Source organism: Rhinichthys klamathensis, unplaced genomic scaffold (assembly GCF_029890125.1).
Source record: "Rhinichthys klamathensis goyatoka isolate OS25496 unplaced genomic scaffold, OSU_Roscu_1.1 h1tg000567l_1, whole genome shotgun sequence".
NCBI lineage: Eukaryota > Metazoa > Chordata > Actinopteri > Cypriniformes > Leuciscidae > Rhinichthys > Rhinichthys klamathensis.
In genome coordinates this window covers 942,731-960,211 of record NW_026607033.1, presented here as the reverse complement: position 1 = coordinate 960,211, position 17,481 = coordinate 942,731, and the positions used below count along the sequence as shown (strand labels likewise).

The following is a 17,481-nucleotide window of genomic DNA, read 5'->3' as shown; positions in this document are numbered from 1 at the left end:
TGGTAAAAAGACAATCGATGCTTCTAAGAAATGCATTAGCAACAGTACTCATTTCCTTTTTGGTGCAGACAATGAAATTTACTGATGCGGCAGATATTGAAATGCAACCCGCTACTAATAGAAAACCAATCGATTACTCATGTCTTCATATCTAGACATAAATAAGAGGAAATAAAATCATTATAAAATTGGACTTGGCATCTTCGCTCAATTATGTATCTGAATTAATGTTGTTTAGTGAGTAATCATCTGTCACATCAGCCATCTGTACTGAACTAAACGTGACTCTAACAGAGGGGACTAATGCGTGTTTTGTGTGCACTTGCAAAACATTTTCATCACTATGCATCCACTTCTTTTGAATTACTAATATGGCACTATTATGGCTGAACATCACATTCATAATACATGTTTAATGATCTCATCAATGATTCATGTTAAACTCTAAAAATGCAGCACACTGCATGATTACAAACTATAAAACACATTATGGTACAACAGCAATGACAGATAAACATTTACAGTTATTTGTTTAACAGAGAATAGAACATGTTGAAAGGAGATAAAAAAACTAAAGAGAAAGTAACATGAAAAGTGATGCAATGCAAAGAGTCTTTAGATGTGTGCATAGTCAAAATTAAAACAGTCAAACTGCTGAAAATTCAACAAAAAAATTATTTTATAAAATACTCAGTATGAAATATTGTTACAATTTAAATTGTTCTCTATTTTAATATTACTGTTTACTGTATGTTTGATCAAAAAATATATATATATAAAATGCACACTCTAAACTCTCTCTCTGTCGGGAGTTTGGGGTGTGTGAGTGTCTCACTGTTGAGAGGAGCGATTTAAATGTTTTTTGTTCTCTTTTCTTCATTTTCTTCATACTTCTAGTTTTGGCTAAAATCTTTTCTGATACATGTTTTCTCCCTTTCTGTTTGCAAGTGTTTTTTTGGTTTTCTTAAGATAGCATTAGGTGAGGGTTTTCTCTTTGTGTGACCTTGTGGCAGGTGCTCTCTCACTCCGTCATGGAGTTAGATGCGTACCTGAGGCTGGTGTTTCAGTAGAAGAAGTGCTCGTGGCAATAGGCGAACAGGTGGGGTATGACAACGTTGTTTCGGCTTAACAGATGAATAAGGCCGTCGTGGTCTTTCTAAAGGAACGGAACCTACTAACCAGTCGTTTGGTTGAGAGCGGCATTTGGGTGAGTGGCGTCGCTGGTGTCACAATCGAGCCATATCTCGAATTGTCCCCCTTTCATACCAAATCATGACATAGAAAAAGAACTTGTTGAGATTTGGGAAAATAGCTAGTGTAATTAAAATGGTTCCACTAGGATGTAACAACGAGTCACTGAAACATGTCACGTCTTCTAGACGTCAAGTGTTTATGTTTTTAGATTCAACGGCTCTTGACATTTCCTTTCGAGTCCTGTATGAAGGCAAGTCCTACACTGTAAAAAACAATGAGTAAAATTTACTTAATTTTTTTAAGGCAAGTTTTTGCACTGATATTTTTTGAGTAAATTTCACACATAGAATTAAGTAACCTATACTTAACTAAGTTAAGTGAAAGTAATATAAGAAATTAAGTAATATTTATTTAGCTAATTAAAGGTAAAGTAATATCTATTTAATCGAATTTTTCTTTGTACAACATTTCACTCAAACAATATAACATTGGATTAGACTGCACTTTTTAAGTATATGATTTACTCAGAAATGTTTAAGTAATCAATACATATAGTGTGTGTCACCATATCTTCATTTCTAAAGTTAAATGTGTGAACGCAGACCTCAATACTTGGTAGACAATACACAATGACGGTAACATTTGATGGATCATTTTTGTGTTTAAATGTGTCATTTTAAGTAGAAAATGAACTCCAAATGTCACAAAATGGCAGGTTACTAATCCTAATAACAAAGCAATGATAAAATAGTGTAAATACATATGGAAAACAGTGAAAAATATACCTCATTAATTATTCATGGCCCAGTGCATGATGGGAACACCAGTATCAGAAAAGTTGAGTAATTTTACTTAATTTTATAATGTTGATATTTACGCTTTCATTTCTACACGATTGAATTGAGTACTACTATAGAATTTACTTTTTTTTTTTTATTCTTGCCTGAACTAACTTTTTTCATGTAAATTACATTGTTTTTTTCTGTAGTATTTACTTCACCACAAAATCATTTTTATCAGTGTACATGCTTTATGCAAATACTGGGAGTTTAAAATGTTTTGAATGCGGTGAAATAGGACACAAAAAAATGCGTGCCTTTGTTAAATGAACACTGAAAATAATGAGTTGGACAATTAAATAGCAGGACCGAGTGGGTCAAATGAAATGGCTGGGCCAAGTGGGTCAAAAGACAATGATGGTGAGAAGGACAATGTAGGAAGGAATTTAGATGAAACTGAAAAGAAGGGAGATGAAACAGAAAGAAACGAAACACAGAATAATCAGGATGTATTAAAGCTGTGAAGAAACAAATGTAAAAAATTGTGGTACTGGTGGTGAGAGTTGAGGAAACTGAGGCGAATGTTTCTCAATGTGAAGATGAAACTGGATACATTAAAGGAGCTTTGCGGAAGTTCTGAAATTTCTTACCGTTACTGACACCAGTGGCCGTTAGAGAAACTGCAGCCAGTCTCATGCTCGGTCTCGGTGCGCATTCTCGCACACTCGGTGGCCGCACTAGATACGTTTTTTTTTTTTTTTTTACTTACGAGGAGTTTCCGTGGGTATCTGGATTGTGCTGGAGGCTGGTCGCTTCTTTCCGTCCACAGAGTCCATTTGAAACACTACTGCTAGCGATTGCCGCTGCTTACTAATGGCTGCCGTACGGATGTAAGCCCAAGTAGACGAGAACGCGCATGACGTCACATTTTGTGAATTTTCACGCCAATTCGGACCCGACTCCTCCACACACAATTGAGCCTACAGGCTGATAGAGGCAACCGTGGTGGACAGTCAAAGTGTCATTCTTTCTATTACATTATGGTTGGCTCATAAATGTACAAATGAAGACTCTATCTTAAAGATTTTTTTAAAGATCAAAGGGTGTTTTTTTCTTTTTGTTCTCTTCTGATTGTTTGTCTTTCTCTTTTTTCTCTTTTTATGGAGAGCATTAAAATAGGGACAATTAATATTAATGGAGAGGAATTATAGAAAAAGAGCCTCTTTGTATGAATTGATTCAAAACAAACATATGGATATAATTTGTTTGGCAAGAAACCCATAGCGATTTAGGTAATGAAGTAGAATGGAAAATGTCGTGGGAGGGTAAGATCTTTCTAAGTCATGGCTCTAATCTAAGTGGAGGTGTTGCAATTTTGTTTTCAAAGAAGCTTAATATGACTAAAATATCTTCTATGAGATAAATAAGGGCAGAATTTTGATTGTACAGGTGGAGTTAATGGGGTTTCCATTTCTTTTCATGAATGTTTACTCACCAAATAATGGAGCAGAAAGGGTAGAATTTTTTTACAAAATTATCTTGTGAATTAACATTTTTTGATAATCCATATATGGTTCTTTGGGGGTGACTGGAATTGTACCTTAGATTTTACACTAGACCGAAATGGTGAAGAACCGTATAAGGAAATATGACTTAGGCTATCTGATGTATGGAGGGAGAAACACCCAACAGTGAAACAATATACATGGGTTAAAGCAGCTCATGATCATATTAGTGCTGCTAGGTTGGATAGGTTTTATGTAAGTAAAAATAATTCTAATAGAGTTTTAAAAGCTAATATTTTTCAAAAATGGTTTTATTGATCATCAGTGCATGATTGAAATGAGTTTAAAAAAGTCACAGCGTTCTAGTTATTATTGGCATTTTAATTTGAATCTATTACATGACTCTATATTTTGTGAAAAGTTTGGGTTATTTTGGTCAAAGTGGCAAGAACAAAAAAGTGACTACGAAGATTTAGTGCAATGGTGGGAGGTTGGAAAAGCACAAGTAAGATTTTTTTTTGCCAGAACTATACAGCCCACTCAAATAGACTGGTAAAGAACACCATTAAAATACTTGAGAGAGAAATAACTGAAATTGAAGAAGGAATTATTGAAGAAAGTTCAGAAGAAGTGGAACAATTAAGAGAAAAAAAGACAAAAAAAAAGTTTTGGAGTCTCTGTCCAATGAAAGAGCAAAAGGGGCTTTAATAATACCCCCGTTTTTTGCTTCGATGCTTCGAGCTCATATTTTCAACTTGGAGCGGAAAGAAAACTACCTTATGGGACTTTAACAACTAATCCAAAAGAAATGAGAAACCATGCAAAGAACTTCTATACTGATTTATTCAAAGTAAGAGACTGACATTAATTGCATGGATGACCTACTAACTAAGAGATTCGCCAAAGCTCACCGATGATCAGAGACAATGGCCGATATTCAATTGGACGAAATATCAGAGGCGGTAAGGAAATTCTCCAATGGTCGGTCCCCTGGCATTGATGGACCTTCTGAATTCTATAAGCAATTCTGGACTCTTTTAAAAGATGATATACTTGATGTTTTTCGATTTTCTCATAGGAAAAATGAACTGCCGACCAGTTGTAGAAGAGCGGTTCTATCTTTATTACCAAAAAAAAAAGGTGACCTTTGACTGTTAAAGAACTGGAGACCAGTAGCTTTACTGTGCACTGATTGCAAAATTCTTGCTAAGTGTCTTTCAAATAGATTAAAACATTTTTTAGAGTATGTTATTAATGATTTTCAAACGGTATTGCGTGACAAAAAGAACAATAATGGACAATCTTTTTCTTGTGCGTGATATAATGAATTTGAAGGATATAATGAAATGAAAATGCTGGTAATGAGGATGTGGGTTTTCTGTCAATTGACCAAGAGAAAGCTTTTGATAAAGTTGATTATCTTTATTTATTTGAAACTCTTAAAGCTTTTGGTTTGGTGAGAATTTTATCTCTTGGATCAAACTGTTATACACTGGAGTTTCTGCATTGTTAAAGGTTGGAGGTTGGCTAAGTTATCCAGTGTTAGTTCATAGAGATATAAGACAAGGCTGTCCTTTATCAGGACATTTGTACTCTTTAGCAATTGAGCCTTTACTATACAAACTTAGGGAGAAATTGCAAGGGGTTCTAGTTAAAGGTTGTGAAAACAGGCCAATCCCTCTTTCGGCTTATGCTGATGATATAACTGTTTTTATAAGAAGTGATACAGATGTTATGAATTTAACAAATGCTTTAAACATTTACAAAAAGGCTTCGTCAGCTAAAGTAAATTGGGAAAAGAGTGAAGGATATTTATAGGAGATTGGCAGGGAATGAAGATGTTGGGAGTGTTTTTAGGCAGAAGAACTGGGAGGGTATGGTGGAAAGAAAGTGTGACCGATTGTCACGATGGTCATGGGTGCTGCCCCAGCTATCGTATAGGGGCAGGGTATTGGTCACGAGTAATCTGGCTGCATCTGCATTATGGCATAAAATTTATGTTCTGGATCCCCCAGAAAGTGTGGTTGAAGAGCTATAAAGAAAGTTAATTGACTTTTTCTGGGATGGGCAGCATGGGAAAAAATCTGCTGTACTTTTCCTACCTATTCAAGAGGGAGGACAAGACCTGAAGGACATTAAACACAGAATAAAGACATTCCGACTTCAAGCAGCACAAAGATTACTGTATGCAGAACTGTGCTGGGCTGATACAGTGCATGCTGTGTTGAGGAAGATTAATGTTTTCAAGTATGATGTGCAATTGTTTTTGATCAAATTGCCTAACATGGACTTGAGGGATGTTTCCCCAATCTACAAAGCTGTTTTGAGAGCATGGACTTCAGTTTTTAAGGTTAAGAGGGTTCTCTCAAATATTGGACTTTGAACAGAGAATTAACCTCTCTTCAATAACCCACTGATACCAGCACAGGCACTGGAGCCCAGGAGCATTCAGAATGTAATGGCAAGAGCGGGGTGTACAAGAATTGCTGACCTAAAGACTTGTGAAAACTGGAAAAGTCCAGAGGAAATGTGCAACAAGACAGGCATCAAGTCTACACTGATTATAAAGAGAATAATGGACGGAATTGTTTCAGCATTACCTTCTGTCTTCAGACAAAGCTCAGAGGAAAATGAAGTTCCTGAACAGAACAGAGGGAGTCATTTTCCCCAAGTGGAAATTTCAGCAGCGGTGGATGAAGAGCCAGAGGAAGGTTCTCTTCTAAATTTCAGGACTCCTGTGCTGTTTTGAGACTGTCTCAAAAAAGGCACTATATAATATTTGTGTGAAAGTTGTCTCACTACAACGTACTCAAAGATTGCAAAGAGACAAATTGGTCAGATTTGTTCGGGCCAGACTTATCCCCTTGGGGCTGCTGGGGGTCCCTGTACAAACCTCCTATAGAGAAACGCACTGCGGATCTCCAATGGAGGGTTCTTCACTGGGTGGTAGCTACAAACAGACATGCGACACACATTGACCCCACTGTAGAGAAAGAATATCCTTTTTTTCGTGGCACTGAAGAGTCAATAGATCATTTGTTTTAAAATTGTTTAAGGTTAAGAGGATTGTTTCAGATCTTAGATGGGTGGGTTAGAGATTTGGGGGTAGTCTTTTCATTTTCGGACCAAAATATGTTGCATCAGACAGGAAAAAAATCTTGTTAATTAATTTTTGTGGTTGGAGGAGCAAAGATGGCAATATGGTTAACACGGAAAAGGAAATTGAAAGGAGAGGGGGAAGTAGGTCCTGAGGTGGCTCTTATAGCAACTAGAATCAAGGCAGAGTTTGCATATTTTAAAGTAATTAATAATATGGACAGATTTATTGAAATTTGGGCTTTGAATGATGTTTGGTGCACAGTGGATTATGAAAATAAGCTGGTATTAAATTTATGAGTTTTTGTAACTTATAAAAAAAAGTTGTTTAAATGAGGACTGTAAATTTTATTCAACAATTTGCTACGTTTGAGAAAATAGATGTTTATGAGGAATGTCTATACAGTGTAATTATAAATAAAGGTGTGATTAAGGTCTCTCTCTCACACAATCTCTCTCTCTCTCTCTCTCTACATATATATATATATATATATATGTATACACTATCCATATACATGTGTATAATTAGCCCTCATGTTCCCATTGCCTTTGTCTAGCTTTGTTCGTGTATCACTGGTGAGTGTTATGTTATGTCATGTCAAGTCAAGTTATGCTTAGTCAAGTCTTTGTTTATTTTGTACACGTGTCTGTTAAATAAAATAAATAACCTCTGCTCCACTTTAGGTTTTGTTCATTCTTGCTTGCATGTCTTCAATTTTGAAATTTTGTCATAAGGCTATTTGACTTGAACCGGCGCTGCACAGACCGATCAGTGAATGACATCAAAATACAGCGAGAGCGATTAGAGAGCAGACAGCTCTGTATGCTTTACAATCGCTCTCGCGGTACTTTGATGTCATAAACCGATCGGTCTGTGCAGCGCCGGTTCAAGTCGAACAAGCCTATAGATATGGTTCCTGTTTGTCATGTGATTACTTGTTCTGTCATTTGCTTCCCTTAGTTCATGTGTTGTGTTGTTTTCATTGGTTGGTTTAGTCATGCGGTTCTTCAGTTCTGTTTCCTGGTATTGGTTCATTGTGTTCAGGTGTTCCTTGTTTAGTGATTAGTCCATGTGGAAAATTAGCCCTCATGTTCCCATTGTCTTTGTCTAGCTTTTTTTGTGTAACCACTGTTTGGTTCGTGTCGTGTCGTGTCGTGTCATGTCATGTCATGTCATGTCAAGTCATGCTATGCTTAGTCAAGTTTGTTTATTTTGTACACATTTGTTAAATACTGCTTTTGGGTTCGTCAAGCTCGTCTTTAGTGGACTTTATTACACACACATCAAACATACAGTAAACAGTAATATGAAATAGTATTACAATTTAAAATAACGGTTCTCTATTTTAATAAATATTTTATAAAGTAATTTATTAGTTAAATGTTCAGGATCATTACTTCAGTCTTCAGTGTCACATGACCCTTAGAAATCATTCTAATATGATGATTTGCTGCTCAAGAAACATTTCTTATTATTATCGATGTTGATTATTATCAACGGTTGTGCCTCTTAATAACACTGTAAATGTGTTTATTGGGGGGGGGGGGGGGGGGAGGAATTACTGTTAATGTGCCAAAAAGGCAAACTTATCCTCTGGTATCTGGCCATTTTAAAGTTATCAGCATCGGCTGATAATTGTGGCCATTTAAAATCAGTTTGGCAAGGGTTAGAGCTATTACTCACAAGTTTGTAGTTCAAAACCATGTACACATAAGAGCTAAATATGGTTGTTGGTTTCTTCACAAATTACTCCTCTCTCACTCCACATAGAGTCACTGAAAAGTCTTTCAAAAGTCAAACAATTGATAAATAGCTCAGACCGAATGTAAAAACGAACACATCCTGAGCGAATGGCACCTTTACAGCTCAAATACAGATTTTACTACAATATTATCTGTGGTAATTCGACAACAGGCCACAGATGCTGTTGATGGACTTTAAGCTAACCTAAAATGTACTGAACCTAAAATCCAGGCAGAGATTTACTTGTCTCTCAATCTTCCCACCCTCAGATAAGTGATCAGGATGGTAGCAGAGGCCTGGACTGATGAGGACAGACCGAAGCGATGGAGGAGACAACACCAGACCCTGCTTTTGTGGATGTGGACCAGGGTCTGACCCTGGCATGCATAGCCTTCCTCTGTCTACTGCTGGTGGCAATGATCATCCGCTGTGCCAAAGTCATCATGGACCCCTACAGCGCCATTCCCACGTCCACCTGGGAGGAGCAGCACTTGGACGATTAACAGATCCGAGTCTGCACCAACACCATGTTTCAACCAGTACAAGATGACTAGAGATATTTAAGCTGCTAGTCATCAACTGCTTTAAGGACCACAAAGTTTACTAAGCTGAAGACATCTTTATGGAAACTGAATTTAATTCTTTGCAGTTAACTCTATCAAAGAAATCATGAATCCTGAAATGACACCCAATGAAACCACTCCAAAACCGAAAGCGCACAAGGCCAGAGAACCAGACCAAACAAACCAAAATCAGACACTTCTAAACCACACTAACCTGATGCTCTGTTCTCACAACCAATGCACCCTGAATTTATAATAAGAAACATGGGAGCAAATTTATACTTTTATATTACATAATGATATACACACCTGAATACACTTCTAGCTAAGCAAGCTAAATTTTGTATGCAAACAAAGCTGCATTCTTAGCATTGCCACAAGGGGTGCAATAGCAGACATGAACTTTCTTCTACTGTCAATCTTCTCTTACTTATGGTGGAGCAAAGTTAGTAAACAGTAAACATGTTTATTAGACATTCACATTTGCAGTTAACTATCGCCCCCTTGAGTAGCCTACTTTGTAATCACCCCTACAAGTACAGTTTGTACAATGGAACTGCATACTTGCAATTCATTGATGAAGCGTTCACATTTACATTGTTTTTGATCTTAATTGTGATTATATTTTGCAAGACGACAAAACCTTGACTGAATGCCTTGGGGCAAAATACTTAAGATGAAAAACACCACAAACTGTTTCATTCATCTTGATGTTGTTTTTACAAGAGCATCTGTCTCTTTCAATCACAGTCTGATTCCCTGATGTGATTTGATTTTGTTGTCTTTGATTAAGTGTACGCATTTGCAGAGAGCTATAGTCTGCACTGCATGATGTCAAGTGCCTCAGCTGAAGTCATAAAAATGAAGTAATGAATGTATCTTTCATTCACGGGCACAAAGAAAAAATGCCAATGTGTCCTGTCTGATGAGAAAATGCAATTGTGCTACATGTCTGTTCTGAACCACAATAAAGATTATATTGATTCCAATATTGTGGTAAATCATCACCAACCACACTGCAAATCTTCTCACTGGAAATCTTAAAAGGGGCTACATGCAAGAATATTGATATAGCTTATTCATCGCTTTTTTTGTATTGCCAATGTGTGAACAGCTTGTAACAAAACTTAAACGAGACCTTCCTCAACTTCCTAGGTTGTCTATGAAAGTCTGTAAACGGATTTTTATGTGAAGGACTTGTGACGTTTTTACCGGGACAATCCAAAGGATGTGACATTAACGTGCGCTCGATCCGAGAACCTTCAATGATGAAATGAATGCTTAGCCTATACAACATTCAGAATAATACCGAAAGAGCCATTCTGTACAGTAATGTCAATGTGTCATACAAAGAAAAGTGATGAATTCAAAATAGTCTCATATAGCCAGATCTATAGTCTATAGTCTCAATGAATATAGGCCTATTGAATAAATATGAATAGATTACTCACATGATATGATGTCAGTCGATGCCATAGTTAGTCTGAGAACTTTTACCTTTCTAACATGTTATCTTCCTTCATACCGCGCTCGCTCCAATGTTTACCAACAGTGCACCTATATCTTTTAAACATGACATCATGACTTTGCGTAAACATATACGCCACTTACAAGTCAAGTGGCGTGTTATCTATACGCATTTTGAGCTATCCGCGTGTATGTCCACGCCGAAACGAACCGTCATCTTTTGCGTGTATGTCTACGCCATTAAATGTCCGAGTGATTCCGCGTGTATGTGTACGCCGTTAAATGTCCGAGCGAAACGAAGCAAAATCTATCTGTGGAGCGATATTTTTTTTCCTAGGATGGTAGGAGAAGACTCATAAATTGTATTAACCCCAGTGACGGGTAGGTTTAGGGACGGGGTTGGGGTAGGTCATATATTTATATATAATACAGTAATGTAACGTTAAGTCAAACACGCTGAAAAGCGATTATGCGTGTTGATAGCACGCCAAAAATGGAAATACGAATTGGCGTGTCATTCATACGCCATTTCATTTAAATGAATGAACTGAACTGGTTCTGAATCCGTAACTCTCGGGGTAACATTTCAGTCACTCATGATGAATCAGTGCAAGACGAGTGGTTCTCGAATGAACAATTAACTCACAACTCCTAAAACTGAAAATGTTACTTGAACCAAACATACACGACTCGATAAGCAGAATGAACAATTCATTTACTCACTGAACCGATACATTTTTCTGTCAAATATGCATACAGTGTTGCATTAAAGGGAAAGTTCACCCAAAAATGAAAATTCTGTCATCATTTTCGCAGCCTCAAGTTATTCCAAACCTGTATGATTACTTCTGTTGTGGGGCACTGTTTATTTCCATAGTTTGGAAACAAAATAGAAGTCAATAGTGCCCCACAACTGTTTGGTTATACTAACATTCTTCAAAATATCTTCTTTTGTGTTCAGCAGAAGAAATTCATACAGGTTTAGAACAACTTAAGGGTGAGTAAATTATGACAGAATCTTCATTTTTGGGTGAACTAAATACGAAGCAGAGTTATTGAAAAAATCCATTCAAAACTGATCGGTTTGACTATATGTCATCCACTGATGGAAGCCTCACTGACACAACGAAGCTAAGTTCTGACGTCTACAGAGCGCCTCGAGACATTTATCTGTGAAGAAGGTTTTATCTAGACAACCAGAAGTGCTTTGGTTGTTGATTTTTAACTTTTCTCATGTAGAGTTTATAACAAATTGTATATGCTGTAAATACACATACAGCAGCATTGAGGAGCGTGACATCAATTCTGTCCGCCTGCTGTGTGTTATGATCTCTTTCATTAAAAACTGATTTATGTTTTTCCCTCGCATAACTCCTTATCTCGTAGCCTACAAAATGACCCGATGATTCAGCACAGTGACAGTGAGAGCATTTGTTGTCCATCATAAGAACCACAAGTTTCTTTTCTCTCAACGTATATTTAGCCATATGGGCGATCGATCAAGCTAAGAATACCTCAGCTTTTTGTTTGCGGTTCAATTCATTTAAATGCTACAAATACATTTCCTGCCAGAGTGGCCAACATGTTACTTAACTCTTATCAACGTTTGCATTGCATTTTAGGTTTTTCTTTTTTTTTTTGGGTGGGGTGGGGGGGTCATTCATAATAATAATAATAATAAACATTTTAATTTATAATGCACTTTTCATTTGAGAACAAATCTCAAAGTGTTACATTCATGACAGAGTTTGTGCAGTCCAAAAACAAACTGGTGTTTTAAACTGGAGTCCAGATTTGAAATACAACAACAAGACATTATTACTGCCCTAGAACAGCTGGTTCATGATGCAAAGTACATTTAAAAAATGATCAAGCAGCACTTTCAAGGGTTCAATTAAGTTCAATATAATTATTTCGTTAAGAGTATATTCGCCTAATGGAAATATTGATCAATAGCCCAGTAATGTTTGGTCACCTTTTTTTTCACAATAATGTCCAACTTCCAAACTAAATGGAGCATGGAGCATTTAGTAATCAAATGAGAAGATCATTGTTGTTTTGAGGTCTTGTACACTGTACTTCAACATAGGCAATGTGTCGAATGCATCAGACCTGGTTTTCATAGCCAAAAATTGTCAACATCAAATGCAGTTTTTTTAACACGCACTGATGGATTCTGCATAATAAGACCATGAGGATGTATTTAAAAAAGTTAAATAGTAAAAAAAAAAAGTGAATTTCAGAGAGGCGGCTCCAGTTGTGTTTTCCATTTTTGTTTTTTTATAACCATATTTTCATACATGTTTTTATAATTTTATAGAACAGATTGAATATTTCAAAGTTACACAATATAACTACAAAACACATCACAGAATTAATCAAATCCATTGTTAATAATTATAATATAATATAATCTGTTTCCCTCCAAATTGATGTAATTTTCTGGAGGATACTATAATTTAGTATACATAAATGTAAATATGGGGGAATATTTTGAAGAAATTTTTGAAAGATTTCAAGTTCAACAATACCTAAAACAATATTAAGTTTGAGTGTATTTAACTTTTTGTTTTTATTTCTATATTTAGATTTTTTTTTCTGTTTATCCTATGAACCCCTGGTATTTGAAAATATTTAAAACTAACTATTTAACCAACCAACCAATACATTCATAAAAAGGGACTTACATAATGGTAAATTGATTTTCCATTAAAACATAATTCCTAAGAAATCATGTTGCTTGAAGAAAGGACAGTGATAAAAGAACACATCTTTAAAAAGTTAAATTAAATATATGATAAGAACATCAAAATGTAGGCTATACTGCATAGGAATGATCATCTTACCAAAACATGCACAGTGTGCAGTATATATTCTATAAATACTTGAATTATTTGATTTCCAATCAGTGTAAATGTGTTTACATCAGTGTTCAGGCAATTGTTTGAAAGCTTTGAGATTAGCTGTGCGCTACTAACTGAACTTTCACACACACACACACACACACACACACACACACACACACACACACACACACACACACACACACACACACACACACACACACACACACACACACACACACACACACACACACACACACACACACACACACTACAACAGCACTGCTCCACTTGCCACAGAACACACACAAATCAATACTTCTATTAACTTTAGAGGCACAGTAACTATGGGGACATGATTCATGAGGGGCAGCTGGGTAAAAGCTCTCAGCAGAGCTAACTGAATTATGCTAACAGTAATCATGTGCTGCTGTTGTGGCCGATGTAGTAAAAACAGTAATATTGTGAATATTTTTAAATAACCATTTATGTGAATATTTGTTAATATGTCATTTATTCCTGTGTTGTCAAAGATGGATCATTATTCCAGTCTTCAGTGTCACGTGACTCGTCATAAATAATTCTAATATGCAGATTTGCTGCTTGATTCTCTGATGAATAGAATGTTCAACAGAACATCATTTGGAATATAATAATAATTTAAATAATAATAATAATGATGATGATGATAATAATAATAATAAAGGTAATTTCTTAAAATTTTAATGGAAAAAGTCTCAAAAGTATCTGTGTAGCTATATGCTGTTAGCACCTGTTATAGCCCTTTTGTATATCTTTAAACTTACGTGTGTGTTTGGAATCTGATGTTATTATATTTTGAAATGCAGTGTGAAATGAAAATGATTCATGTTTTGTACATTTGCATTTATAATGTACTTCTGCATTGATTAAGTACGCCTCTCGTGGATTTCATTTATAACACTCTGATGCAGGGTGCCCAATTGATTGGTGGCATTTCAAAGCATTTCACACACACACACACGTGCGCGCATGCACGCACACACAGAGCTTAATAATCAACCCCCCTATGAAAGTATTACAAGTTTTGGTAACACTTTCTTTGAAGGCTGTGTATAATACCGCAAAATAGTATTAAACCATACCAGACCATTTCCAGTGTTCATTTTAATTTAAGTTTGAGTAATTTTGTATGTGCTTTTGATGTTTTTGTTTTTTATATTTCTATTTAGATTTAATATTTATTTTATTTTTAGTACTTCAACTTAAACCAATATCTTGTATAATGCAATATACAATATTTCAGTAACCAATTCAGGTAGTTGCCCAAGGCATAGTTGTTGTTTTTTTTAGTTTAAAGGTGCACTATATAACTTTTGGTCCTCTAGTGGTTAAAAAAACATAACTGCATTTTTTGAGCGAGAGAGGTTATCCTACTGATCATAAAACATGCACTATAGGCTTAAGAGATATAACCAGTTTAGATGGAAAGGATCTCAAACTGACAAGCTGAAGACGTTAATGTAGATATACCCATTAATACACATGGGGCCTTTCTCAATCTGTGTTCTTGTCTGTACTTGTGTCCTTGTGTTCTTGTGAAACGTCATCTTTTGTGGCCCAAGTACTGTCCCAATACACAAGTTTGCATTTTGGCAAGAACAGTTAAAAATCCCGGATGTGTTCTTGACACGCCCATTTTACCGAGGATGCATCGGTTGGTAACTTGTGTGAACTTGACGGCAGAAATATCCCAGCATTCAATTCGGCATTCGAGGAAGGAGAGGCAGGTCAATACAGTATTTCGTTTTTCTACAATTACGTACACTATTTCATCACTAAATTCACTTCTGAGAACATTTGATGCGAGAAATCAACTGTGTAGATTTCAAATATTGGCATTTTACGAAAATGTATGGCTAATCGAAAATGTGCTCAAACGTTTTCGGAAGTGAGAATCTCCATAAGCGCCTGCGGGTGTAACGTTAGCTATCGAGCCAACCGGCCAGTTTGCTCACAGACTCGTTTTTCCCCACAGTCAAGAGACCATTGCAGCCTGGCTGTTATCGTCAACAATTCTCGTTATGTTTGGGTACTGCAGACGGTGTCTGTGCGGGGGAATTATTGCGCAATACCAGCAAGAACACATCGTCTCAAACTGTCAGCAGCGTTCTGTGTGCTCGTCACCTTGTGAGTTCATTCTTCCAAGAACAACTAGCAAGAGCGTTCTCCCCAAGAACACAAGTCCGTTCTTTGCATTCTTGGTTTTGAGAAACACCCATGGTACTTCCTTCAAAAATAAATTCCAGCACAGCGCAACAACAACCATAATCACAACAGATAATGCTTTACAATGAATTCTGTTAGAGAGCTACATATAGCAATTTATCTGTTCAATAAAACACCTTACTCACCTGTTGAGTAATAAAAACACCATCTCACAGTACCAGTCTTATTGGTAGTATACAGGACACACACTGTTTTCAGAGATTTATCACCTGCCTCTCCTTCAGTAAGTGAAAGGTCAAAGCACTAAAGTGCATCTGTGAGGCCGACAAGACACATCGATTAAAGTTTGATCACAGAGGGGGAGAGACACACAGTAAGAGTGAAGCGTATATCCTATGCCAGCACAGAATCACAGACCATCTGACCTCTGATGTCTCAGTGACTCACAGGCGGGCCCTCGTGATCTCCAGCAGCACGGCTCCAAACGCTCAGCACCATCTGTTAGCAGGACATGAGAACACAACAGAAATGATTCATTGCAGAGGAAGTCGTAATGAAAGGGTCTGTAACAACAATCGTATGTTTTATTTTTCAGTTTGAGTTGTCAGTTTAAATGTGGTTCAGAGCGGCGCTGCCACCTGCCCTTACTGTGGTGATACCATGGCATCAGATACTATACCATAAATACTTAACATATCAAAGATAATTCAGTGAATAGCTTGTCAAACAAAGAAACAAAGAAAAAAACACCAAAACTGTATTGCCATGGTGCACATCCGAAATACATGTTTGTACTATGGTACATGTGCCAATAAAGTAGTACCATGGTGCAAGTACATGTCCAGAAAAATGAAGAATAAAATGGTAAATGTGTCAAATAAATAAAAACATGGTACTGTCATGGTACATGTACAAACAAAAACATTGTAGCACCATAGTCATGTGTGTGAAAAAAAGTAAAACCATGGTGCAGGCACATTTCCAGAAAGAACTGTGTTGTAAAATGGTAAATAAATAAAAAATAAGAAGTCCAAAAGACATGGTAACAACATAGTGCATATGTGAAAAATATAAGAGAAAATTGTAACGCTTCCTTTTACAGTCCTGTTACCCATGTACTTACTATGTACTTATTAGTAATAATAATAGTAATAGTAATTAGTAATAATTAGGTAGTAACCCTGAACCTACCCCTAACCCGTGTACTTACCTTATATTAGCCAGTACTTTATAGGTAAGTACACTGTAAGTACACGTAAGTACTGTACTGTAAAAGGAAGCGTTACCGAGAAAATAAAGTAAGATGGTACAGGTATGTCCAGGAGGAAAAAACATGGCAGTAAATGGTATTTAGATATCGTCAGCACAGGTATCCCTACCTGCTGGGCATCGCTGCCTGACGCACCTCCGCCGGTGCCGTTGGACCAGCTGCGGGGTCATCAGCCGGGAGCCACCCTTCACTGATGTTTTGCTCCTTCAATCCCGGAACATCTCGAGGTGGTGGAGCGGCCCCCAGCAGCCGGTCCTAGGATCCCTGTTTACCAGAAACTCCCTCTTTCTGCCTCCTCTGCCAGATCTCTGAGTGCCCTCTTTTGTTCACGGCCGGTGGTACCCAAAGACTTCAGGAGCCGCTGGGTAGATGCTCCTATGTAGCCTGCCGGGAAGGTAAGAGCCCTCCACCCAGCTTGAAAGCACGCAGCTGCCAGCTCTGTCCACAATCAAAGACAAAGGGCTCAAGCAGTGACCTGTCAGTCAATCTCTCCATTTGGGAGCATTTTTCACTGTACCTGTTTGAGAGTCTCTGACAGCCAGGCCCTGTAACTCCAACAAGAACAATGCTGGTTGAATCCTAGACTTTAAGGTTGCATTTAATGTGTCATGGAGTTCGCAACAACAATAACATTTTGTTATAATAGATTATATACAATATATTCAATCAATCAATACAAAGAAAGTAAAAAATGAAATTATTAGTATACATTTTTGTTGTATTTTACCCAGTATTTGTGTGGTGTATTGATTTTATTGTATTGAGTCATTCGCTCAGCAACATGCATATGTTTTATGGACATTATGTTACAA

The 17,481-nt window shown here is 36.8% G+C and overlaps 1 protein-coding gene across 1 annotated transcript in view; it reads left to right on the top strand.

Moving 5' to 3' along the window:
* Positions 1-9,882, top strand: part of LOC130074067 (cortexin domain-containing 1 protein) — a 35,031-nt gene extending 25,149 nt beyond the window's left edge. The window contains exon 2 of the mRNA XM_056239580.1: positions 8,588-9,882. Within this exon, the coding sequence (XP_056095555.1) occupies positions 8,642-8,821 (180 nt within the window). The 5' untranslated portion in view covers positions 8,588-8,641 and the 3' untranslated portion in view covers positions 8,822-9,882. The remainder of the gene's footprint in view (positions 1-8,587) is intronic.
* Positions 9,883-17,481: the final 7,599 nt, after the last annotated feature.